This window comes from Petaurus breviceps, unplaced genomic scaffold, assembly GCF_028583685.1.
Source record: "Petaurus breviceps papuanus isolate PSGF00001 unplaced genomic scaffold, PetGlider_PUasm1.0 91041, whole genome shotgun sequence".
Classification (NCBI taxonomy): Eukaryota; Metazoa; Chordata; class Mammalia; order Diprotodontia; family Petauridae; genus Petaurus; species Petaurus breviceps.
In genome coordinates, this window is record NW_027187400.1 from 5,762,173 (window position 1) to 5,788,819 (window position 26,647).

Here is a 26,647-nt window from a genome sequence, read left to right on the forward strand (position 1 = left end):
GCAAAGGAGACAGCCAGTGCAAAGGCATGGAGTGAGAGATGGGAGAGACACAAAAAAAGATGGAAAGGAGAGAAATAAAGGTAAGAGAAAAAGAGACAGATGGGGGAGGGAGGGAATGAGCTGGAAAAGAAAGACAAAGGTAAATGGGAGGGGGAGGAAAATGGAAAGGAGAAGGAGGAAGAGAAAGAGATGGAAAGGAAGGGGGGAGGAAAAGAGAGAGAGAGAGAGAGAGAGAGAGAGAGAGAGAGAGAGAGAGAGGGAAGGAGGGAGGAAACATGAAGAACAATAGCAAGGCCAGTCCAACTGGCCTCTAATAGGGTTGGAAAGGTGGAAAGGTAGGTTGAAGGCAGGTTGTGAAGGTCTTTACATGTCAGAGAATGACATTAGAGTGTACTAAATAAAGAAGGGAATGACCTAGTCAGCCCTATGCTTGCAGCTGTGTGGAGGCTGGAGAGGAGGAAGACTTGGGGCAGGAAGACCAATTAGGAGGCAGCAGTCCAGGTGAGAGGCAAGGAAGGATTGAAAAGGGTGGTGCAGTGCCCCCTCCCCCAAGACACATGAGGGATGTTGAGGGATAGCATCTCTAGTGGCCTCTTACCACACAGAACCCCATGAGAGAGGTGGTACAAGCACCTGGTTTCACAGCTGGTGAAACTCAAGCTCAGAGAAATGACTTGCCTAAGGTCACATACACACACAGCCAGTAAAGGACAGAGACAGAGCTGGACCTTGTGTCCTCTTATTTTTCCCATCACACCCCTAGAACAAAAGGGCTTTAGCTAAAACTACTCCACTCTCTAGAGATTTAAGATCAAACTTCAGGCCTAGAAGTGGGGTTTGTGATATACAGAACAAGTTACAATGCCTCTGTCTATTAACAAAATCTCAGTGACCCAAGGATGCTACCAGCATCCCCATCATTATGTCACTACACAGACTGATTCAACATTGCTAACACCATGATTATTAGAGTGGTTTTCCTCCCCGTTCATCCAGCTAGCTGGTGTAATGGATACAGTGCTGGAGCTGCAGTCAGGTAGACTTGAGTTCAAATCCTTCCTCAGGAGACTTGCTAGTTGTGTAACCCTGGGCAAGTCACTTATTCACTTGTCTGCCTCAGTTTCCTCATCTGTAAAATAAAGATAATAACAATATCTAGCTCCCAGGGTTGTTGTAAGGACACAAGGAAATGCATTTGTGAAGTGTTTTGCAAAATCATGTAAATGAAAAGCTATATAAATGCTAGCTATGATGCTGATGAGGTTAGAAGGGAAGGACCAGTTTGGAATAAAATGAGAAGACTCTGAAACAACAGCAGAGGCAAGGGGGTTCAGTCAATATGACACTTGGAGGATACAGACTCCCCAGATGCTGAAAAGTAAGCAAATGTTACAAAGACTGACTCTTGAAATGGGCATTTTACTCAGCTGAATCCCACACTCCTGGGAATGCAGTTTGGGCCATTCATATCTACTGTAAAAAGTTACCCAGGACCCAGGTCTGATTGAGTTGTGTTGTGGGTCAGTCACCTGCAGGGAGGGGTCTCCTCATGCCTAAAAGAGGGAGCATGGCCTCCCCATGCTGGGTGGAAGAAGGCCCACCTAAAAGGCACCCAAGGATGCTGCAATAGGAAATCTGACTGCATCTGGTTTACACAGGCACCATGATAAGGAAATCAGTTGCCACCTGATGCCATCTTTGCAACCAACCCTTTACTTGCTATAAAGTTCAAGGGTCCACTAGGATTAAAGGGGAAGGCCTTGTTAGGGATAACAGGAAAAACTATAGCCTTCATTCTTAACCCCAACTCAAACCCCAGATATCCTAGCTAGTTCCCACTCAGAGGTGGTTTGATTACATGACGTAGGCACTTTTTAGACCCATACACATTCAATAAAACCCCCCTCTCCCAAAGACTGGGGCTTCTGAAGGGGAGGCTTGTCAGAGGTCTTTTACTATGAGACTGTCTAAGGCCCCTTGCTCCCCACAGCCTCCTCTTCTCCCACTGCATTCCTCTATATGTTCTCTCAATAATGCCCCAGTGGGCGGGAACCTCCAGCACAGGAAATGCTTCCCTGCCTCTCCAATGCAGCTCCCGATGCTCCCTCCACCTGGAAGGCTCCCCAGTCTTTAAAGCCCCAGCTTTGATGCCACCACCTCAGTTCCCCAGCCAGAAGTGGTGAGGCTCTCTTCTGACCTGCCAGCCCACACACTGGCCCACTGTGTTTAAAGATTCTGCAAATAAGCAAATGTTATAAGGGTACATCTCATCACATTTTTAAACTCTAAGCTCATTGAGAGGAGGAACCTGGCCTTACCTTCTGGTCACACCTATTCTCATACATAGTGCCATGCCCCCAAAGTGACCTGCAGGGTCACTCCTGTCAAGGGGCTTTTACTACAGGGCCTGGTTTTCAGCTCCTGGTTAGCAGATCTTGCGTGAGGTGACTGACGTTGGAGCATCTGCTCTGCTGGACTGTCGCTATGTGGTCAGGGCTACAATGTTCCCTGGATTCATTTACCCAGTATCAGGTGGTCCGTCCTAGCTGAGTAGTCTCTTCAGTCTTTATCAAACTCTTGGGAGCATGACCCCAGCTGCCTACGAGCTGAAGGCAGGAAGCCCCACTACTTTCCTGCTAGGTCCAATACGTGCACAGGATCACAGAACTGGAGTCTCAGAGGAAGGACCCACAGAGGGGTATTTCAAAGAAATGCTTTGTAAAATGTGAAGTTCTTTACAAACATGAACTACCACATGGGATGACACCTTCACTTTGGAAGGGCCCAGGGAAGGTCACACAGCTGCTTAGTGCAGAGCTCAAGATGAGACACGAGGTTCCTGAGCCAGTGCTCTTTGCCCCCTACACCACTAAGTGATTATAAAACTATTTATCTTACTCCTACAAAGCCCAACTTCTGACCTGGGAAGCAAAAATAGGACACCCAAACTTGGGTTAAAAAAAGAAGTCTCATCCCAGGGTGGGCAGGAGCTCTGGGCCCCTATTTAATTAACTGCAAGAGGAAGACCACCAATGGCTGAAGGCTATAAACATACCTTTAGAGAAGGCAGAATAGGCTTTGGTCAGAAGGCTCCAGCCTGCCTCTCAGCAGCAGGTTGGCCTAGGCTACAAAGACTGAGACCTGGGCTCTAGATGGGGCTCTCCGAAGGGTGACAGCACACAACTAGTTTGGGGCTTCAATTTCCCCATTTGAAAAAAGAGGGCAATGCTCTGCCTAGTCTTTCTGTGCCTTCTTTTTTATCCTTTTATTATAAAAGATGGGGGGAGGGGGAGGAATATTATCTGAAAATGAAAGTGATGTCAAAACATAAGACTTTAGTAAAAAAAATTTTTTTGAAGAATTCCTGCCCCACCCTCCTTCACAGGCAAGGTCATATGTGAGAGCTCAAAGAATTCTTAGCAGGAAAGTTAGCTAGTAGGCAAATATCCTTATAGTTCATCTACTAAAATCATTCCTTTTCTTCAAGGTCTCCTGGCTCTCCTCCTACCTGTCTGATTGCTTCCTTCCCAATTTCCTTTGCTGGATCAACATCCATGCTCCCTCTTCCCATGGTACCTCTGAGCTTGGTCCTGGGGCATCTTCTCTCTCTAGTCTTTCTCTTGATCTCATCAGCTCAAGAGTTCAGTTATCCTCTGTATGGAGATGACTCCCAAATCTACAGATCCTACACTCTTGTCTAGGTGGGGGCTTCACTGCCACATTTCCAACTGTCTGTCTTTACATCTCTCTTGGTCTGTATATAACACAGATTCAACAAGTCTAAAATAGGATTCGCATTCTTTTCCCTGTACATGCCTCCATTCTTCCTCCTAACTTCCCTCTTCTGTCAGGGATGCATCTATTTTTTATTCACTCACCCTCATATCCAAACAGCCAATCTCGTGCATTCTAGACCCCATATGTCTTTCACACCTGCCTCCTCTCCACTCCTACCAGGATAACCCTAATACCTGCCTAGACCAGGACCTCATACTCTCTCACTTGGAACTACAGCAGCCTCTTAATTGGTGAAAGTGGAAAGTTCTTGAGGGCAAGGACTCTGTCTGTCTTTGTATCTCTAGCAGATGCCCCCTTCTCTCTCCATTTTCAGCCTCATGCCTTGACTCCTGCCATAGCCACTGTGGTCCATCTCCCTGCCTGCCTCTCTCTACTCCAGTCCTTCCGCCATTCAGCTGCCAGGTTAATTTTCCTAAAGCACAGCTCTGATCATATCACACTCACCCTCCCATCCCATTCCATAAAACAGCGGTTCCTGATCACCTCTAGGACAAATACAAAGTCCTCTGTTTGGCATCCAAAGGCCTTCAGAAGCCGGACTCTCCGGTCTTTTTACACCTCACTCTCCTACCTCATGGCATTGGCTTCCTTGCTGCTCCTCAAATAAGGCCACTCCATCTCCAACACTATGGGTGTTCCCCAGGCCTGGAATAGTCTCTCTCTTCATTTCCTCCTCATTTCCCTGGCTTCCTTCCCAGCTCAGCTCAAGTCTCACCAAAGAGAAGCCTCTTCCGATCCCTCTTACCACTTCTCTTGCCTTCTCTCTGATTATGCCCAGCTTATCCTCTAGAGCTTGTTTGCACATGGCTGCTCGTGTGTCATCTCCATCTGCCTGTGAGCTCCTGGAGGGGAGGGGATGTCTTTTGCCTTTGTATCCTTAGTGCTTAGCCCAGTGCCTGGCACATGGTGGGTGTTTTCTAAGTGCTTCCTGACTGACCAATGCCAAAGAGATATTTCTAAAGCACAAACCCTGCTACATTGTTCCCCTACTCAAGCCAAGACTCCTGCTTCGAATTTCAAGTCCTTCCCGATCTGACTCCAACCTACCTTTCCAAATGGATTTCCCACCACCTTTCAAGCCATGTCCTGCACCTTTGTCTAGGCTGTCCTCCAGGGCTGGAAGGCTCTTCTCATTCTGTACTTAACTTGATGGACTATTCAAATACCAAGAGATCCTCCAAAAGGTCTTTCATGATTCCCCACCTCCCCACCATTACTCTGTATGTAATAAGCCATGAATATCACCACACCCAGAAATAACTGGCTGTGTAACCTTGAGCAAGTTACTTAACCCCGAATGCTTAAAAAAAAAAAATAAGCCATGAATAAGCTTCCCTCCAAGAGAATGACCTTCTTGAGGGAAATGGCCTTGATTCTAGTTCTGTTTCCCCAGTGTCTGGCAGGCAGAGGCAACACAGGGCACTGGCTATCATTACTTGATGAACTGCAGTCTTTCCTACTCCATGAAGCCTCCCCTCCTAGGCTTCTTCCACATCCTTCAACCTCACCCTGTGGCCTGCCTTCCAGCTCTCTCTCTCTCCCCTCACATTACACACAGTGCTTTACTGGGACCTCTTCTCTGCACAGTCCTCCTCCTAAAATGTAGGTACCTCATCTTTACTATCAAATTGTAAATTCCCTTATGCTACTGTCCTATAGTACCCTCCCTCCTTTCTCTGTTAAACTCCCAGAAGAAGCTTTCTATACTCCTTTTCTCTCAATCATCTCTCAGTCTTCTGTAATCTGACTTCTGATCTCATCAATTAATTGAAACAGATCTTTCCAAAGTTCCCTCCAGCAACTGGGGATTTATTTCCTCCATATACACATCCACACTCCCCTGTTTTGTCAGGGATTCAACTGTCCTTTCTTCACTCTCTCCCACTGGTAGCCAGACAGGTGTCTAATCTCATGCATTCTACCTCCCCAACGTACCCCCAATTGGGGAAGAGCCCAAACATCTCTTAATGACAACATCTGATTGTCCTTGTCCTTCTCAACTGATGCAGTATCATTCATCACCCTTTCATCCCCAGTGGTTTTTCAGGACATCTCTGCTGGTTCTCCAGCCTGTCTCCTCAGCCTCTTGTGCTGGTCTGTAACATGCTCCTGAAAAGTGGTTTTCCCCAAGATTGTCCAGAGCTCTCTCCCCTGGTCTCTTGGTGACTTCATCCTGTGGATTTAATGATCATCTCTATGTAAAATAACCAGTTCTACAGATCCAGCCCTAACTCCACATCACCAATTGCCTATTGGCCATTTCAAACTGGATACCTAAAAACTTCTCAAACTGGACCTACCTACCACAAAACATTATCTTTCCTCCCCAAACCCAACATTCTTTCAAGTCCCCCTTTTCTACAGAAGCCTCCATTCCTCCTGTTTTAGGTTTATCATCTTGGCATTCTCCTCAGTTCTCCTCACTCGTTCTCACCCCACATATCCAATCAGCTGCCAAAATTTGCTATTTCTACCTCATGGCATTTCCCACTTCTGACTCCTTTTCTCTCCTAGCACCACTATGACTTTAGTTCTGGCCCTTATCACCTCTTACCTGGATTACTGAAACAGCCTCCTAATTCTTCATTTCTCTTGGCCTCCAATCTCCCCACTTTGGCATACAACTGCCAAAGGGATTTTCCTTAAGCATATATCTATCTGCTTGTGTAACTCTGCTACTCATAAAGGTCTGTGGCTTCATACTACCTATTGCCTTTGGGATAAAATATAATGGCTGTTTCTGTTTAGTTTTTAAAGTTTTCCACCTGGCCCCATTCTTTTTTTCCAGCTTCACTGTATATTATTACCTCTTCTATACTCTGCAGTCCAGCTCAACTGTCTTTTTTCCTGTTCTTCACAGCCTTCTAACTCCCACACCCTCTGTGTATCTGCACCAGCAATGTGAATGCCTAGAATACATTCCTCTCTGCCCCTTCCTCACTTCTGCCTCAAAGAATGTCTCTCTTACTTCAAGAAGGAATGCTCAAGCATCACCCTCTATACAAAACTCCTCCTGATTTCCCTCCACCCCCACCCACAGCTGCTAGTACCCCTTCCTTACCTAGTATATATTTATTTTAATTCCTTTTATATTTAGTCTGCATAATCCCTATACATGTACTTCCCATCTCCTCTGTTAGAACATATCCTCCTTGAGAGGGGGACTTCCTTCATCCACTGTACTTGTATCCCCAACCATAGTGCCTGGAACACAGTAGGTGATTAAGAAATGCTTACCGATTAATGAAAAAGATTGTGCCTTGTTTCATTGGCCATTTGGGATATAAGACAACTGGAAGGTAAGCACAATGTTCCATTCATCAAACTTGAATCATAGACAAAACACTAAATGGGGTGGAATGATAGGGAGGAGATCCTGCACCTCCCAGGATCCAAGACAAGAACCTCCCAGTCTGTCTTAACTGGATTAGAAGCTCCTACAAAGAACTCTGAAATACTACTACAAAGCTATCCTGCCAATTTCTTCAGAACCAGTCTAGAGAAGGTACCTGCCCTCTCTGAGGCTAGCACAGGACAGCAGGTGTTCTGATGGGAAACTAACCTACCCAGATCCAGGATCATTAAAGGAGCCAACTTCACAGCTCAATACCCACATTTCTAAGGCAGGGAGAAATTAGGAAACCTGGGGAGGCAGACTCAGCACCGGATTGTTTAGGACAATCCTATCTATTCCTTCCAAACGTGTTTGAATAACCAATGAATTTCATCTCCCAGACACCAAAACAAAAAGGATATCCCAAAGGCGAGAAAGGAAGCTATCTGTATTTACATGATACCTGGAGTAACAAACAACCAGTTCCCAGGATTTCTATCAGAGAGATCTATAAACAGCAGAAAATAGAGAACAAGGCCTATCCCAGAAACAGAAAGGGAAGTACCTGACAGAGAGAGGGAGAAGCTTGGAAGGTTTATGTCCTCCTCAAGGATGCACCCTTAAGTACTCCACCACATGGCAATGGACAGTTTTTAAAGCCAAAGGGGCACTAGGCATGAATCATTTTAGAAGAAACAGCTGGGCTTGAGCATATTCATACCCTGAAAGGAACTGTGACTTCAGGTATTTAAGAGTGAGCATACAAAAGGAAACTGCCAGGCAATGGCTTCAGTGAAGGAACCAGTAACTGTTTTCCCCCTTCTGTTTTTTGAATGACTGACATCACAATGATCCCTAAAACTTACTGCCGGAGTCCGTCACGTCTGTGCTGGGTCTTCCCATCAGCCCACAGAAAAAGCTCATGTTCCCATTAACAGAGGTGCCTCCAGACAAGTGAGTTGGATCAGCTGAAAGCTGACAAAGTGAAGACTGGGGGTGGGGGAGAAAGCAGAGGAGAGCACACAGAACATCTCAGCTGCTGGTGATGAGTCTCTAAAAATCCAAAGTGTGCCTCTGCCAAAGGAGGAGGAACCGCTAACGCTCCACACTCGGCAACACACAAGCAACTGAGCCATAAGGAAACCCAAGTGCGAAAGGCAAAAAGGAAAAAAGGCCCATGGCACATCTCCCTTTCACATCAGCCTTGGGGATGGGGGAAGGAGGAGCAAGAATCTGTCCTGGATAACAAGATTTCTAACATGCACCACAAGCAACTGTAGGTCAATGTTTTAACCAGGGAGGTTTACAAAGACAGAATACACGGTGCATTCTTGGAACTACACTTCCTCCTTCTCCTAGGCCACCAAGCAAATGGGAGAAGCCCCTGGGAACAAAGTTCTCCCACCTGTCAGCTGAAAGGTGGTGAGTTATAAGGAAGTCACATCAAAAGAGAAGTCCATTAGTCCCTTTCAACTGAACAGAATGTGGTTCAAACAACACTATAAAGAAGAAAACCAATTTCAAGAATACACCCCCTACTTTCCCCCACGTGGCTGGGTCAGCATATACAGTCTAGAAGGTACAGGACTTGAGAGTTAGGGTACCTGGGCTTTGCCATTGTTCACCAGATGATCTTGAACAAGTCAATTTACTTGTCTAAAGTGAAATTTTTCTCATAAAATGAGGTCAATAATACCTAGACTACACACTGCACAAGATAGTTGGGTTGTTGTGAAAATCAAATAAGAACTTACAGAAAATAGTAAGTAACTGGAAAAAAATGAAATAGGATCAAAGACTTAGGTCATCATGTGATTCAACTGCCTCCTTTTCCAGATGAAGAAACTGTGGCTCCGAGAAGGGAAGGGTAACATGTAAGTGTGCTGGCACGCCAGTTGGGGTCTCCTTGGTTCCAAATGCAGCCCTCTTGCCCCCACAGCATGCTGCTTCTCTGAGCTCGAGTTGGAGCTGTTCCGGGAGGGGAATTCCACACTTCTCCACACCACCCCAGAACAGAAGCGCTGGTCCTGCCCTCACGCTGAATTCCACTGGCGTCGGGAGCATCCCCTTACAGATCCACAAGTACCCAACCCCAATCACATAGGGACCAGCAGGGGAAGAGAAATAGAAACTCCCCATTTCAGGAAGTTCCCAGAAGGAACCAGCATGTGGCTCCAGCGTTTATGAGCTACTTGGCCACAGCAAACCTAATCAAATGCAGTTAAAAACAATATTAAAGGCCATTTCTATGAGCATATGGGCAAATTACATATGTGCAGGCTTATCCAGCCCATCAGTCCTTGAAGCAGGGTTGATCCAAGCATCTCAGCTTGATCACAGCTCCCAACTGTTCAGGAACATCATCCATGTACGAGGAACAACAAGAAGTACTTCACAGCCCAAGTTTTATTTCAGAAGGATAAGCTCTGCCAAGTGGGAGAAGCCGAAGCTCTACCCAAAGCCTGGGTCCTATAGCCTGAGGGACCATAAGAGATTTGTGCCAGACACACAATTCAATTGGGGTCAGAGATTCCCTGGCCTACTGAAGCACTGGCCAGATGCCACTGAAGACTTACTGCCCCCACGGAAGAGTGTGAAAACACCTTAGGGGTCATGTAGTCCAGCCCCTCCTTCTCCTCCCATTCTACCCAGAAGGAAAATGAAGGTCCAGGAAAGAGAAACCCTTGGTCCTAAGCCCCATGTCAAGGATATGAGAATTCATACTCCTTACTGCCACCCAGGCAAGTGACTCTGGAAGTCCTGGGACACATTACTAACCTAAAAGAAACTTGCCACCAGGACTGGAACCTGCAGGGGTCTTTCCACCACACCAAGTGAACCTGAAATCACCCTCTCTTTAACAAAGCAACTCCCCATCTCGACAACCAAGGCTCCAGAAACACAGACATCACTGGAATTCTATGAAGCCCACTGAGCCCAGCATCCCAAGCCTTCTGTTTCTGTCCCAATGTGGCTTCAGCTCATCTTCCCCAGGAAGCCTTCCCAAACTAACCCCAGCCCTCAACACACATGTTTTTTAGTGCTATAATATTCCCCCAAAGAAATGGTTTTTTTCTAAGCATTCACCCATGCTGTCATTCCCCCTTTAAGAACACCAACTCCTTTGGGGCAGGTCACCAAATCTCAGATCTGGGCAGTCACAGGGTCCAAGAGAAGGCAGGTCAAGTCCAAGTTCTATTACTTTTGTAAGACCCTGAGTCAAAATGTCCTGACCTGTAAAGCACTATCTACACCAAAGGATTATTACAAGCACAGTCCTACAGTCCTGCAGGGTGGTCCAACAACCCCTGGGGTTGGCCCATTCTGTCTGGGAATCTATCCCTATTGTGTGGTCCAACAACCTCTTTCTGGTCCTTGAGATAGGTACCTGCAACGGGGAGAAAGCCTGCGTTTTTATACTGAGGAGTCGACAACACACTTACCTGGACAGTACTCCCTTAGCTGCAAGTTCCAACACCCTAACCACATTGGCAAAGTAAGAACTGCTTTATACTGGGGAGTTTACAACTACATAAAATTAATGACAAGGGTTTTTTTTTTAATGTATTGATTTGATAGGTGACATTTCTATGGTATTTTATATGCTACAGAGTGCTTTGTATACATTATTTTACTTAATCTTTATGATACCCAGTGAGATAGAGCTAGGGTAGGTATTATTCCATTCTTACAGGAGAGGAAACTGAGGCAGGCCTGGAGGGGAGCAATTACCAAGTCTCAGGATTGGTACCCAGGTATTGACTCCTAGTCCAACGTTCTCCCTCTCCGAGATACTACATGAACCTTCAAACTAAGGTCAGGGATATGACAATTCACACTCCCTACTGCAACCCAGGCAAGTGACTTTGGAAATCCTGGGAGAGATACATTATTGGCCTAGAAGAAGCCTGCGGCAATTTCTCTTTTCTTCCAGTGATCTTGAGTAAGGGAAGAAAAAACCAAACCCTTTCTGGAGGGCGGCAATGGTAAGTAAGGAACAAACACTTGGTCACTGTTGACACATGGGTCAAATATCTCTGTTGTCTCCTTAAGAAGGCCTTGAAGAAACCCAGAAAACCTTTTGAACTGAGACTTTAATCTTGTGTATCATGTCCAGCATCTATCTCTCTCCCTTCTAGATAGGTCCATGCTATTTCTCAAACTCACGGAGCCTTTACTGAGCCAGGAATCCTGAAGACATTTAACACTGAGAACATGAAAAGTCATTCAATCATCTATTAATCACTGTGTGCAAATATGGTGTTCAATGGTGGGGGTAGATATAAAGACAAGTCATACCCTGTTATAGTTTTCAAAGGGCTGGCAAGAGAAGATAAAAATAAATACGACACACATTTTAACCTAACACTTCTCACTAAAGTTCTCCTCTGGTTTCACAATGATATGGAAATGAGTTCCCAAAGACTGTATACCAGAGGTCTCTAGCTTTGACAGGTCCTACACCAAGCTAGAAAGGCTTAAAATCAGTGGATGACTTGTCAAATAATGAAATCTTCTGCTTGAGGATCTACCAAAGTAAATTTGGAGAATCCCATCATCACCAGAAGTTGGAAAAAAGAATTTCTCCTCTGATGTCCACAGAAACTCCTAAGGTCTAGCTAAGTGCCTAATAAATGCTGAGGGCTTGTGATGGGCAGTGGTGGAAAGAACACCACCAACACTGATGAAATCACAGCTCTTTGAGAAGTACATGAGAAGAGTTCAGATGAAGGAGAGATTACAGAGACGCCAGAGAGAACACAAAGGCCAGTCCCTGGTTGGGGGGCTTCTACCTCACACTCCAGTTCCTGAACACACCAAAGGGAAGGGAGTTGAGAGGGGAAGGTTTATTATCTTTTTTCTAGCCTTTGGCATTCCAGAAATCCTGATATCTCACCCCAAAGAAAGAAGACTTGACTGCAGCAAACAGTAAGCTTTTGGAAGAAGCTTGCCAAGGTAAAACTTAGGAAGGGAATTATTTTAGAGAACTCTGCAATCTGCTGGTCCAGCCTCCTCATTCTTCTGAGGCAGAATCTGAGGCCCAGAGAGGGTCAAGGACTTAACCAAGGTCACACCACTAGCAAGGAGCAGAGCTGGATTCTAACCTGGGTCATAGAATTGGCAAATCCAGAACCCCATGCTTGAAGCCTTCCTCCCAACTTTTGGTTCATTTTTTCCTCCACTGAGAAATGACAATGGACTTGGTGTGGTATCAGGCCAAGGCCAGGGAAGATCCAAGCTTTACATCATTTTTCCATCCCCATCTTCCCCTTGGTGAGCTTTTCTCCCTTCCTCCACCTTTAAAGATTTTCCTCCTCCTTTCCCCTCCCAACTCTTCCTCGTCACTTTCTACAATACTATTTTTTACTCTACTCCAGAGAAGTAAAATGCAAGAAGACCAGAATTATCTTGGTCTTAGAACTGTTTATTAATTTGCCTGTCAAACATTCTATACAACCATTTACATCTTACTACAAAAACCTCCTGGGTACATATTGACAGCTCAGCAAGTATTTACACAAAGCTCTGAAACGTTTGGTTCCTTTAGAGACGGAGAAAGTGCTGTGTCAAGCTTCCATAGCTCTCTACCTTTCCCTTCACCCCCCCCCCCCAACTTCTGTAAAGAGAAGCTTCTTCCTGGCACACCTCTAATCCACCTAAATTACCCTTCTACCACACTTGGCCAAGAGAAGAGGGGGGGAAGCATGGGCGTGTCAGAAGAAAAATAATATTAATCCACATGCATATTTACACCACATGGTTCAAAAGCCAAGTGAGGAAAGTTAAATCTGCACCACTGAAATTTACCTGAGACACTCTGCTCTAACTCTTCTAGCCTCTACAGCTCAGTCTCATCTCTGAGAAAACTTCCCAGGGCAAGTCTGAGCATTCACATTTATAAGTGCCTGCTAGATCCAGATCCAGATCGAGAGTCCAGCCTATTCAAAAAGTCCACCTAGATAACATAATATGCTCATAAAGCTTAGAGTCTAATGTGAATAGTACTAGTTTAAAACCTAATTCACCCTCCCCCCTCCAATCCCCAATCCCCCACCCCTACTCCTCCTTGGCCAGGCAAACTCCAAATAGATGCTCTCAAAGCTGAGGTTTTAATGAGATCTGTTTAACTGTACAAATATTCATAATTATCAGGCTCAAACTATTAGAGTGGAAAGGAAGACTTGCAGATCTAGCCTACCCTTCTCATTTTACAAATGAAATGGCGCCCAGAGTCCCAGTAACTTGCCCGAGGTCCCCTCAGCTACTTAGTGGCAAAGCCAGAACTAGTAGCCCATCAGGATTTGATTCCTAGGCTAGTACTTTCCATAGGACCACCATCCAGGCAGAAGGTACAAACTCCACCAGATCAATGGTGGTGGCTGGGGCTTGGTCGAAAGTCAGAGTAACATGTGTTGACCATGCAGTTTGGCCTATCACTCCTCAGGAAAAGGTCCTCCTTCCTCACAGAAGTATTTAAGATCAGCACAGAGTCCTAACTGCCCTTTTTTGCTCCAAGTGCCAATGGAACTATTTAACCAGAAAGTTTCTAAGTAAACAATGGCTCTCTCCAAAGCTAGAAAACTATGGTGATGATACAAGGTGAATGTGAAGTTCGTCAAAGCCAGGATGCCAGTGTCCCCTGTATGCAGCGAGTGCCCCACAGAATCTTATAATTAGAGGGAGCTTTGGAAATCACCGAGAACTCAACCCTCTCACTTTGCAGATGATGAAATGGAGATCCAAGAACTGAGGAAATTTTTGCCCAAGGTAGTGCCTTGGGAGGGAGGGACCAGTGGATAAGCAGTGCTAGACCCAAATTCCCTGACTCCACTACCATGTTATACCCAGAACTCACCCATTTCAGGAAAGATCTATATTACTGAGTACAGGGCAAAGTCTATTTATATTATCCTTTTGAGCAAGGAAAAAAAATCCAGTGATAAAAACTATGGGCCCCAGGACCCTGCTTTAGACCCTAAGAGATCATGACTGACGAGCAGGAAAGAATAATCTAGTGCTGACTCATCTGGAAAATGATCTTGAGGCTTTTCTTGCTTTTGGATCAAGAGATCTGAAGTCAAACACAAGAATGGGGGAAGGGGGGGACGGGGATGGAAAAAGGGGTCTCTCAGTGGGCAGGCCCAATATTTCTCAAAGTGTTCCCATATTTAAAATGTCATTCACTGAACCTCTGGAGCTCTACAAAATGACCTGGTGTAAAAAGCACACCCCTCAGGAAGGAGGCAAGCCAACAGATGAATGTTTAATATGCTCTAAGAGATCTTCTGTTACAGGAAGAGACCTTTCTGCTTGTGATTAGGGTCTGCCTCACACAAAAGCACAAAGTGGTCCAGGAGAGAGTTCTTTGGCTCTGCTGGAGTCAGAGCAGCAGGGTCCCAGTTCACCACCAGTTGTGTGTACTGCTTTAGCACATCCCTCAACCTGGATGAGCCTCAGTCTTCTCATCTGTAAAATAAGGCCACATGAAGCATACTAACTCCACAGGGCTGTTACAACTCAAAAAAGAAAGATGTATGAAAGTACTTTGTAACCATCAAGCATGAAATAAACGGAAGGATTTTATCAACTACAACCACAACAATAACAATTCAAGAATCTGTCATATCATTTTTGCAAGCAGGCTCTCTACAGATGTAAATTCCAACTTCTTTCCATCATTAAAGAGAGCTTTTTGAGTTGTGGCAGCAAACAAAAATTTTTTAAATAAAAATTTAAAAATCTTCTGGTCACTAATGCTCTGGAGTTAACCCTCCACACTAAGCAAGGTTGGTCCTAATGACAGTCCCACCAAGGTTTTCTACTTTGCTAAGACAGGTCAGGGATTGGATTCCAATGATATAACCTCCAAGAACCTGGGGTTACCTAAATGTAATAAAAGAGGCACTGAAGAAGACTTCAGTGAAAAGCCATTAATAAGTATTACTACTCACAGCAAAATGCACAAAGGGACCTAAATTTACAAAATGTCTATTTTGATCCCTCTCCCCCCACCCTCTAAAAGAGAAGGGCTGAAGAAATAGGACTGAAATAGTGGGTGTTCATCTGGAGGTGGTTTTCCTAGTCCCTCCTACTTCTGAGAAAGCTCCAAGAGTCCTGTATTTCAGCCAGCCCAGACTGCCTGCCAGTAGGCATTCCCATGATAAAGACAGGAATCCTGGATTTGTTTCCCAGGAGTCAGAAATTCTGTTCGATATTTCCATAGCAAGTGGGAAGAGCCAAGTCCCTATAATCAAATCCACGGTGGTCCTCCTGGACCCCAATAGCATCTGTGAATTTGAGAAGTTAGCTGGATCCCCCAGATGTTTCTCTTAAAGCAGCCTGAAATAAAAGCTTCATCCCAGGGTCTAGTCCCATGTTTCCCAAGCTTCATTCCAAAGAATCCTACTGGTGTTCTCTGTAATGTGTATGGTGGGCCCCATAAAAATATTTTGATGCTAGAAGTATTTCCCCTCTCTAAAACAATCTAAATAAAACATTTTAATGGCAACTTTCCAGAAGTTTAATAGGCTTGATTTTCACTATTTTGCTCCAAACTTTGATACCTTTGGTATCTTGGGAATATGCCATAGGCATTCAAAGAACAGTGGTTATGAAGCATATCCTCCTCCCCATTACTTCAAATATATTTTATACTTAACTCTCTGTGAACATGTTGTTTCTCTCCAATAGAATGTAAGCTCCTTGAAGGCAGACAATTTTTCTTTCTTTCTTTTTTTTTTTTTAACAGTGTCTGGCCATACAGTAGGCATTTAATAAGAACTGTTGAATGAATGGACTCCACCAATATTTCAAGGCCATAAGTGTGCCACAGCCAAGCTCATTTGAGACACTGTTATAGTACATTAAGCGATCCTGAGATCACTTCCTCAATGGCAGGACTTAATACAAGAAACGCAAGAACTACCAAGAAGAAAAGGACAAAGAAAAAATTTTAATTGCCTGTTGCAGAACAGAACTTTCCCACTCCCATGAAAAAGACACGAACTCTGGCATTTATCTATCCTTTTATTTCCTCAGAGGGCCAGATTCAAGTAAGGAGTTAGATTCAAGTTTTGTCTCTGACACAGGCTTTTGTAACCCTCTCAGAGGCCCACACAATTCTCTGAATTTCTCATTTGCAGGCATGGTGCAAGCCTGCCTTCCTTCACTGGTAAAAGGAGTTCCTTCATCTAGGAGATCACAGATCCAGCCCCTCCCCCCAATTTCCCTAAAAACCCTCTCACCTTAATTGTACCAATCTTCCCAAAAACAGAAATCAAGAACTGTTTGAGAAAAACAGAGCAGTGAAAGTCTAAAGTTTTAGGAACGCACTGTAACCTTATGATTTCCTGGGATATTTCCCCAATGTTAAACATAACAAAAAAAATCACCTATCCTTCCCTGTTTGCTCTCACACAGCCATTTACAGGAAGCTCACACACAAGCCCAGGAGGACTAAAGCTGTGTTCTCTTCCACAGGTCTAATTTCCTCTTTTCCCTGTCTGAGACTGAACTGTAGAGGGACTGAGACTAGGTGGTACACGTGCCTAGCACAAATTACTGATGACGGGTAAAGGTGGAACTTTTATAAAAGGACGCTTGCACTCAAAAAAAGAGGCGGCAGATGCAACATGCATTCCAAACTCCAAAGGACTCGAAAATGAAAACTTCAACTGTACGTGTCTCCCAACCAACAGCTACATTATCAGACCATCCAAATCATTCAGATCTGACCCTGTCCTACTTATAATTTTAGGAAGTTACACATGGGGGTGGGAGAGTCGAGGACAGAGGAGAAAAGCCCCCGAGATGCAGACAAAGCCCAACCTTTCCTCCAAAATGCCAAGAGGGCAGGCCTTCAGATTCTCCCACTCTCTTGCCTATGGGGTAGAGTAGAGTAATTTCTACCACAGGAGAACTTCCTCACAGGGTTGATTAGTCTAAGCTCTGTGGAACAGCAGGAGTTAAGTCAGTCAGTTCTCAGGCCTCAAATAGAATCCCACTAATTAAAATCTCCATTCTAATAAGGAAAAGAAAATGCATGTACTAGAAAATAAAGTAAGCCCATCACCTCCTCTTTGCCCAGCTACATGGATTCAACATCTTCAGTCCAAACCCTGAAGTCTAAATAAAGGTGAAAAAAAACACCACAGTGAAATCCACTGACAAAAAATGGAATATATAAACCAGTTCCTAAAATGTGCTCTTGAAGCAAATCACTAGAAATACCAGAGAGGCTCATGGTTTTTATTGGGGGGGGGGGGGTTGTTATAAAATGAAAAAACAGAAACCATGTGTTCTGGTTTTCTCTAAGCATTACCTTAAATTACTTATTGGGTGATCTGAATTTTGACTCGAGTCTGATTCAACAACCATTCCCTGAATTGCTTTATGTTATAAAGCCCTTTAGGCTGGGGGCAAAAGACCCAGTCTCTTCTCCCCACCCCACCCCACCTTCTTACTTAAAGTCGATCAAGGAAGAACACCACATGTAGGCACCCGGTAAAAGAGAATATAATGAGAGTACACCAAGGTGTCAAGACAGAGAGCAGGAGAAAAGCTAAGATCAAAGATCAGTGAGGGGGGTTAAGAAGGGTGTAAAAAGAGAGAAGAGAGCAGGGAAAAGCTCCATGGAGAAGCTCATGGTGTCTGAACTGGGCCTTGGAGGCTGGAGAAAAAATAAGCAAAACCAATCTTTTTTCTGCCCTAAGAATGGATATTAACTTTGACCTTTTAGCTCCATAGGGAGAGACTTTCCCTCTCTAAGAGGTCAAGTCTTCCACTAACACTTTTAAATTAGTCTCTGGAACTTCAATTCAAACAAAAGAAAGTGTTAAGAAAACTCAATATGTAAAGAATAAAGCCTGGTTTCCTTAAAAGAGGACTCATTATAAGTTAATACTGGATATCCCAGGGTTAAAAACTTCTACTAGCTCCTTTTCAAGCCCATTTCCCCTCTTCCTTATTTCCCTGTCCCCACACCCCAGGAAAGACCCCATATTCAAAATGCAATATAAAAGGCCCAGCTAAGTAATTTCACTTCTACAAAACTCATGGGGTCAAAATGACCAAAGAAACAAATGCATCCTCAGACCCATCAAAGAAATCATTTATACCAACGGGCAAGTCACATACCCCAAACAAACAGCAAACCCATTGTAGAGAGGAACCCAGCTCCTGTTCTGACAACACAGAATCTATTTCAGGCTGCATAAAACATAACAAGCAAAATAAATCCAAGGTACAAGCAAAATGCTGCTGCCTCCTCTTTTGTTTCGGGCACAATGCAACAAGGGCAGCCTGTCTGGGGCTCTGCTCCTGCTGATACAGGATTTGCTGCTGAACCTCCTCAAGGTCACAGCCAATTTCAGTTCTGGAATAAAAGGCAGATAGTGGCAGTGATGGTTTGGGTTATCACTGGCAGAAAAGCAGAGTGTAAAAGTTTATGAGCTCATCAGGATTGTTGTACCATTACATCAGAGGCAATTATAAATGGCCAAGAGCAGGAGATGGGGAGCCAATCAGATCACAGATAGGATGTCAACCTAAGACCAACTGTCTCCTGGCTTTGACAGAAGGATTTTACCTCCATAATTCAAATCCCAAACCAAAGCAATCTGCACTCACTACTCCAATCACTCAGCTGTTTACCAGCGCTTCCAGGGAGAAGCCCAGGCCACTGGGCCAGCAGAGACCAAGAAAGGAGATGGCCGGGCCGACCTGGACACGCTGCAGCCTCGCTATAGCCGACCAAACGAGGCCCTTTCCCTCCCTCCAAGGGCCTCAGGGGCTAAGGGGCCCCCCCTGGGTCCGACTGCAGGGAGGGAAGGGGCTGCCCAGAGAGGGCCCATGCGCGGGGGGTGGGGAGTGGGAGAACTCCCCTGGAAGCTCGGCAGAGGCTGCCAGGGGCTACACCCCAAAGCCCGCACGAAGCACGCGACGCCCCCCCCCCGACCCCGGGCCAGGCCCGTGCCCTCCCCTCTCCCCCAAGCCCTCCCAACAGCGCGCACCCCCAGCCCCAAAGGCAGAGGCGACGGAGGGTGGGCAAAAGCCCCCGAGACGGCTCTCTGGGAAGCCCCACACAAAGGCTGGAGAGCCCAGGCGAGGAAGGCAGCAAGGCAGCCATTTTAGGAGGAGAGAAGAGTGAGACAATGGCAGCTCCCCAGCCGGGTGGGCCCGGGTGGGCCAGGGGCCCCGGCGCCCCCCCTCCCCGGCCCGGCCGGCGGCTCGCTCGCCCCCACCCCCACCCCGGCCGCCTCCCCCTCGGAGCGCTCCCTTTACCTGCGGGGTCCGGGTGAGCGGCTGCCCGGCGCCGCCGCTGCTGCTCCCGGGGCTCATGGGCGCGTGGTGGCTCCTTTGTTGGCCGGCTCCCGAGGCGGCAGCCCCCCAGGCCTGGCCGCTGCCCGCGTACTGCGAGGCCAAGTCCGCCGGGCCCTTAGCGGCGCCCCCGTCCTGGGGCCCGCCCCCGCCGTAGTCGCTGCCGGGGTAGCCCGGGTAGCCCCGGGCCGAGCTGGGCGACGTGAGCAGCTGGTTGAGGGTGGGGGTGGCCGTGGGCTGCGGGGTGCCCCCGCCGGCCGCCGCGGGGCCTCCTCCGCCCATGGCCCCGAAGCGCTGCGGAGGGAAGGACGCGGCGGCGGCGGCCGCTGCCGAGGCCGAGGCGCTGGACGCAGGGGGCGGCTTGGAGCCGGCGGCGGCCGAGGCCGGGCCCGGGGCGCCGCCTCTCGGGGAGCCCAGCGCGTAGGCCTGGGGGGGCGGCGGGTAGGCGCTGCGGTTGGGGTAGTAGGAGTTGTACTGGTGGTTGGGGAAGCCGTGGTCGCCGTGCGAGTTCTGCGGGGCCCCCGCGTAGGGCTCCAGGCCGCCGCCGCCGCCTCCGCCGCCGCTCTGCAGCGCTGCCAGGCCAGGGCTTTGTTGTCCGCCATGTTGGTGGAAGACAGCGGCGGCCACGGCGGCGGCGGCGGCCACGGCCGACGGGCTCCGGCCGTACGCCTGCCCGAAGCCGTAGGCGGGGGGCGGCAGGGCGGCCGCGGCGGCGGCCGAGTGAGGAGGCGGCGGCGGCGGCGCCCCCACCCCGTCGCTGCTGCCGCTGCCGCTGCCGCCGCCGCCGCCGCCACCGCCGCCGGGCGGCTCCGGGAGGTTATTGTTCAGGGCGGGCCTGGGCCCCGCGTTCCCGTTGGAGTTCTTGAGGTCCGGCTCCGCGCCGGCCCCGCCGCCGCCCCCGTTGCTCTCAGCCCCGTCCTGGAGCTCCTTGCCGAGCGGCGGCGGCGGCCCCCCGGCGGGGCCCTCGCTTTCCGGGCCGCCGGCCGCTGCCTTCATCTCCCCGCGCTGCTGCTCCGCTGCCGCCGCCGCCTCGCCCCCCGCCTCCTCTCGCTGCTGCTGCTGCTGCTCCGCTTTCTTCAGCTCCGAGGGCGGCGGCGGCGGCGGGTTGCCCAAGCTGCTAGCGGTGGCGGGGGCGACCTGCGCGGCCATGATCCCCGCTGTCTCCTCCGCCGCCGAGCGCCCCGACCCGGGCCTGTCTTCGCCTCCTGCTCCCCCCCACCCCGGGGCCGAGTCCCCCCGGGCTCCCCTCCCCACCCGCCGGGCGGGCCTCGGCTGCTGGCGCGGCTCGGGCTCTCTCGTTCGGGCTCTCGCTCGCTCAGCTCCTCTCTCTCCCCCCCGCCCCGCCGGCTCAGGCTCCGGGCTGGCGGCGGCGGCGGCGGCGGAGGAGGAGAAGGAGGAGGAGGCGGCGGCGGCCGAGGGGGCGCCGGCGGCTCAGCTGCTCCTGGCTCTGGGGGCTCGGTGCCCGGGTCCCCCGGCTCATTCCCCCAAGCCCTGGCCTGGGAATGAGGGGGGCGGTGGAGGCTCCGCTCCCCAGGGCCTGGCCCCGCTGTGACTCTCCGCTTTCTGCTGCCGGAGAAAGGAGGAGGGAGGGGGAGGGGGATCGGGGAGGGGGAGGGTGGGAGGGAGTAGGGGGGGCCAAGCCCTTGACCAAGCGGGAGGAAAGCCCTGGCGCGGCTAGCGCGGCCCCGCGCTGCCCCCCGGACGCGGGGGGGGCGGGCCGGGCCGCTGCCCCTGCCTCCGGGGCGGCTGCTCGGGGCCGGGGCTGCTGCGGGGCGGGCGAACGGCCGGACTGAGCGGCTAGAGCTCCCCCACTCTCCTCCGAGTCCCCCTCACTCCGACACGAGGCTCAGCACTGCCATTTTACCCAGCGCCGCCGCGGCCGCCTGGCAAACTCGGAGCGGAGTGTAGGCCTTGGAACGGACTCTCCTCCGGGCCCCTCACAAAGGAGGAGGAGGGAGACGAGAGGCGGCAGCAGCAGCAGCAGCAGCACCAGGCCCCGGGCCCCTTCCCCGCACTCAGCAGCGCCGCCACCGACGGCGCCGGGGAAAACCCGGAACGGAGCTGTTCTTCCTCTGGAGCCCGCCCCGCCTCCCTCCTCTCTCCTCTTCCCCTCCCCTCCCCGGCCGCACCAAGGGGAGCAGGCGGCGTGAACTTTACCCGCCGAGGCCAAACTGGCCCGGGCCCGCGGCCGCCCGGCTGCGGTCCGCCCGTGGCCCCCGCGCCGCCGGGGTCGGCTCCGCGCCGCCTCTGGCCCCTTCCGAGCACTTTTCTTCTTCCAAGCCCTTGACCAAGCGGGAGGAAAGCCCTGGCGCGGCGAGCGCGGCCCCGCGCTTCCCCCTTTCAGCCGGGAGAGAGAGATCATTGTTCAGTGCAGACACTTTCCATTTTCCCATTTCCCTGCCCTCATTAGCCCTTCTGACAAGGCCCCGGGGCATGGGGGCCGGATTATCCCCATTTTACAGAATTGAAAGACAGAGGGGGAGAGATCCTGCCCCGGGTCACTCAAAGTCAGGGGCAGAGAGGACAGCTTTAATAAAAAAAATACCGGGCCCCAAGGCTGGGGCTCGGACTCCGCGGCTTAGCCTCTTTAAAAAAAAAAAGTGGTCTGTCAATTTGTGAAGAAACAGAACAATAGGATCAAAATGAGTTTGGGATCAAAGCGGAAGGCTGGGGACTGACCTAAAATGGCCAGCACCCGGGCAGCTCTTAGGGGTGAGGAGGACAGGAGCCTCCTCGTGCCGGCCTTTAGACAATCGTGTCCCCATTCCCCTCTCTAAAGAGGCAAAACTAAGACTACAAATGCTGGTCTAGCAGTTTCTAGGCTACACGGACCCCAAAGTTGTAAACTGTTATATAGGTTAAAAGGAAACATTTTTTTTCTTCAAGCATGAGAGAACTGGACCGGGCAGCCTGGAACCCAACCTGGTCCAATGGAATCTGTACTTCGGGCAGCCAGGACAAGCAGTGCCTCTGGACTTGAATCTCCAATTCCACATTGCAAAAGATGCAAAAACTTTCCATTGCACAATGGTAAGAATCGAGAGAACCCAAAAGGTTAGGTTCCCTGACCCTAAAAATCTAGAGTGAACAAACCACTGAGAAATGCACTTCAATTCTGCTGTTCTATCTGGCAGGCTATATGGCATGTAACTGGCCCATCTCCTCCATCCACAGCAGTGTCTCAGCCCTCCAACTGACTTGGGAATATTCTTTGAAGGAGGCCTCGTTGTTTTGCGGTGGCATGACAGGCTATGAAAACCAGAGATGGTTCCAGCACACCAACAGCACTGGAATCTGCCTTTTGAGAGGCCTCTTCCAGTGTCACCAGACACCCTAGGCCCCTCTTCCATAACCAAGTTTTGTAAAAGTGGAACCTCATGGGCTACAGTTTTGTGGGCCCCAGAAGAATTCATCAGCAGAATTCATTTTAAAAGATTCTTTGTTAGAATTTCTATTCCTCTTGATATAAACACTGTTGCTCTGAAAATGACATCGATATCAGGTTGGCTTTTGGGAACAAAAAGTGACTGCAATTTAGAAATGAGACTTGTTAAATTGTATGCTTCCTGAGGTCAGGGCACATGTCTTATCTTAGGGAGGCAGCCCTGAACAATGGAAAAACACTGATCTGGGGTCATTGGACTTGGGTTCAAATCTAGTCTCTGACCACCAACTGCCTGTGTGCCTCTGAGGACATCATAACCTCTGAAGTTTTGGGTTAACTGGTGTGTAAAATGAGAGGTCTGGCCTCTAAGACCTCCAAGGTCCCTCTCAGGATCCCATGATCCTCTTTCCACCAAACATACCTACCATTCTCCCATATGGGCAAAAGATAGATGTATAAACTAGTTGATCCTGATTATATCTTTGTGAAAAGGAAGGCATCTGGGAGATCTCCAAATCTGATATTTATACTTTCCAGCAAAAAAGCACCAAGAGTCATGTTTGGACACAGAAACCAACCGACTTGGCACCTGTTTAAATAATGGAGACCTTGATGTCCTATGATAGAAAAAAAGCCTCCAAAGGCTTCTTCCCCACTCCTACCCCCTCTCTTTTGCCATTAGCCCTCCAAAATACATCATGACATATTTGAAGTCCATAGGTCACACCAATTCCTAGCTGGGCCATCTCTGCCACTTTGATGATTGCTCTGAAGGAGGGAAAAGGTAGCATTCAAGAGCTAAAAGATCACTTCTTATTCAGCAGCATAGGAGAAGTTAGCAACTTCTACAGGCCCTAGATCTTGGCTAGCTAATACACTGGTGACCACAGTGAATTGCAAAAGTCAAAGTAGTCTAGACTATCCTTCACAAAGGAGATTAGAAGACTCCAGATACTCTCCATTGAATCTTGGGGTGACAGACAAGGCTGGAGATCCTGATTCTGAGGAACCTCTGGCATTTATTATATTTTTATTTACTTTTTAAAAATACTAAGCAACCAAACCAAATAGCCTCCAAAATAGAGTTGGAAAACTGAGTGGAGTGGACCAATGCCCTCATTTCACTGGGAGTCCTCAGGGGCTACAAATCTCCCGATGCATGAGGTCCTAGAAACCAAATTACAGGCTGCCTCATAAAGGGAGCTTGGCTATTTAATCAAGTGCCTGGAAGCTGGCAAATAGTCCAGAGTCCTGTACAAAAATGAGGAATTTTTACATGCAATTACCCTGTTGTTTTCTTTAACAGAGAACTGTGGTGTAAGGAGAAACCTGGAGCTGAATGGGAATCTGGAACCCAGAAAGGATATTCTTCCCAATTAGGCCCTCCCCATTTGCCCAGTGGCTGGGAAACACAGAACCAGCTCCAATACCCCTCGTCCCTAGCAGACTGCACGTGTGGGTGCTCTGTATTGAAAACAACCACCATTTTACCCAGCGATGAGCCGGGCAGCCGAAAGTCCATTCAGCTGGGTTGGAAGATGACAAATCAAGTTTTTTCCCCTCCCACATCTCATCCCAAAGTGGGGGTGGGAAGCTTCCACCTTAAACTCTTCCCCCACCCCCCTCTGCCTTGCACCCACCAACCTAGAGAGGCATGCTAGAGACTAGAGGCAACTTTCTTTGTAACTGGTCCAGCCTTCCTCACTAGGGGCAATGGCAGCTGGGAAATGGGGGGAGGCTAGCTGGGCACGTGGCTTGCCCAGGGATCCCAGTCCCCTGGCTGGTCCAGGCTGTGAGATCCTTGGGTGGGGACTGTGGGTCCTTCCCCTGGTGGAGTTTCTTTCCTCCACGGCCCTTGCCATTTAACCCGGCAACCTGGCAGCCCAGGAAACCCGGTGTAGATTGGAGGGGCTTGGACCAGGACACGGACACAGGCTCCCTCACGAAAAGTGCTACTGCCAGCAGCAGCCTGATGGCAAATATGGACTGAATCGTTGACATGGAAACCGGACTAAAGTCTCTCTCTCTCTCTCTCTCTCTCTCTCTCTCTCTCTCTCTCTCTCTCTCTCTCTCTCTCTCTCTCTCTCTCTCTCTCCCTCCCTCCCTCCCCTCCCCCCTCTTCTCTCCTCCCTTCTCTCTTCCCATCTTTCTCCTCCCTCCTCCCCCCTCTCTCCTGTCTCTCCTCCCTCTCTCTCCCTCTGTGTCTCTCTCGGTCTCTGACTCTGCTCTCTACCCCCCCCCCCACCCCCACAAGAGAGTTCTTATCATTATCCCCAACCACACAGCACACGGCAAACGTGGACTGGATCAGGGGCCTAGAGGATCAGGCAGAGTTGGAGGGGTGGGGGTGGAGGGGGTAAGTGGTAACTGCCGTACTTCCACAGTCCCAGGGAAGAACACTGAACAAGGACACACAGATTGGAGAGAGGGGAGAATGTTCTCTCCTTTTACTAAGGCGCATAGTGTGTTGGGATACATGGACTAGACCCAAGAACAAGAGAGCAACCTATTATAATCCAGAGAGCGAGCTGCAAAATGTGGCACAGAGCTTTGGAGGAGTAGCTGAAGGAGAGGGAAGCGCCTGCAGGGGAACCTCAAGCCCTTGGGCAGATGCACTTTCCAGGCTCCTTTGAATGTTTGAACAAACAACTCTCAGAAAATTTCCTGGGTTTGCTCCTTCCTCCTTCCCTCCTCCTCCCACCAAGGGCCACATCACGTCTTTCAGGCCCAAGGGATCTCAAGAAGGGCTTTTGTCAGGTTCGGTACTAGCAATAGAGGAGAATGACCCAAGCCCTGAGTTATGCCCCTGCACACGTTTCCCACAATGGCAAAACAGCAGATATCCAGCAGGGCTCTCTGGAGTGAGACCCGGAGCTAGGAGTTTAAGCAAAAGGGCAACTCTGTCAGTTGACGGAAGCCAGAAGCAAATTTCAAAGCCTGGCCTGGATTTCCATCTGGAGTGGTCTGTTCCTTAAAAGTTTGCAACTCGGTGCAAAGAAGCAGCCCCAGTGGAGGCTTCAGGATCAATGTGAAAGTCTAGCACTACCATCTGACAGAGAGCTGGAAAACTTTGGGCTGCATATTAAGAGAGGAAAGTGGATTGAAGTGAGAGTCAAGGCAATTCATTATGTTACCAGCTTCTGAGTGGGAGTCGCAAAATACGAACTGGAGTAGAAGAGGAGAAAGTGGAATGGAGCCTGAATTGTACTGCACACATCTTCCTCAGTTAGTGTGTGCCTGACAAGGCCAGAAATCCCAAAGGAGCCAGCCAGGGGGTTTAAAGCAAAACCCTGGGCACTACCATCCCACAGATTTATGCCACAGAACTCAGAGAAGTAACATCTGGGAGCAAAGTCAAGAAACACTAATAATTCTGAATTTCCAAAGTCCACATTTTACTCACAAAAGGACGAATTGCTTTCTTTGGTATCTGGTACTAAAACAAGGTGACAGCATTCACCTGAAATTGCCACAAAAGGTGGTAGAGTCTAATATTTTCTGGTACCAAAGCTGAGCTTTTGAAAACAACCTGGCGTTCAGAGCTGCTAATGGTACAAACATTCTTACAAACACAATCCTATATTTTCTATAGATACATTTACTATACATCCACATATGGGGTCCCCAGACAGTCTCACTGGTAGTTTTCTACCTATTCTTTTAGAAAAGACAGAGTAAACCCATTAATAAAAAACATGGACTGGAATTTTATGAAACCACTGCACTGGATCAGGAACCCTAATTTCTTATTTTTGCTGAGTTCCACTGGAGATTTGTGTACATCTAACTGATCCCAAAATGACCCACTAGAA

General features: G+C 48.7%; 1 protein-coding gene and 1 long non-coding RNA gene across 5 annotated transcripts in view; one reads left to right on the plus strand and one right to left on the minus strand.

Moving 5' to 3' along the window:
• Positions 1-20,654, minus strand: part of ARID1A (AT-rich interaction domain 1A) — an 88,391-nt gene extending 67,737 nt beyond the window's left edge. The window contains exon 1 of one of the 2 annotated variants that reach the window (XM_069078391.1): positions 19,415-20,654. In XM_069078391.1, coding sequence (XP_068934492.1) covers positions 19,415-20,599 — 1,185 coding nt within the window. In that variant the 5' untranslated portion in view covers positions 20,600-20,654. Of the gene's footprint in view, positions 1-18,268; positions 18,893-19,414 lie in introns of those variants that run through there. The other variant, XM_069078392.1, reaches the window with a different exon arrangement.
• LOC138153980 (uncharacterized) lies at positions 19,160-22,938 on the plus strand. Of its 3 annotated transcripts, none has more exons than XR_011166523.1 (3): positions 19,160-19,276; positions 22,337-22,480; positions 22,585-22,938. It is a non-coding gene; the product is annotated as an uncharacterized lncRNA (long non-coding RNA). The 3 variants fall into 3 exon arrangements; XR_011166522.1 differs by lacking the exon at positions 19,160-19,276 and adding an exon at positions 19,796-19,891; XR_011166521.1 differs by lacking the exon at positions 19,160-19,276 and adding an exon at positions 20,204-20,317.
• Positions 22,939-26,647: the final 3,709 nt, after the last annotated feature.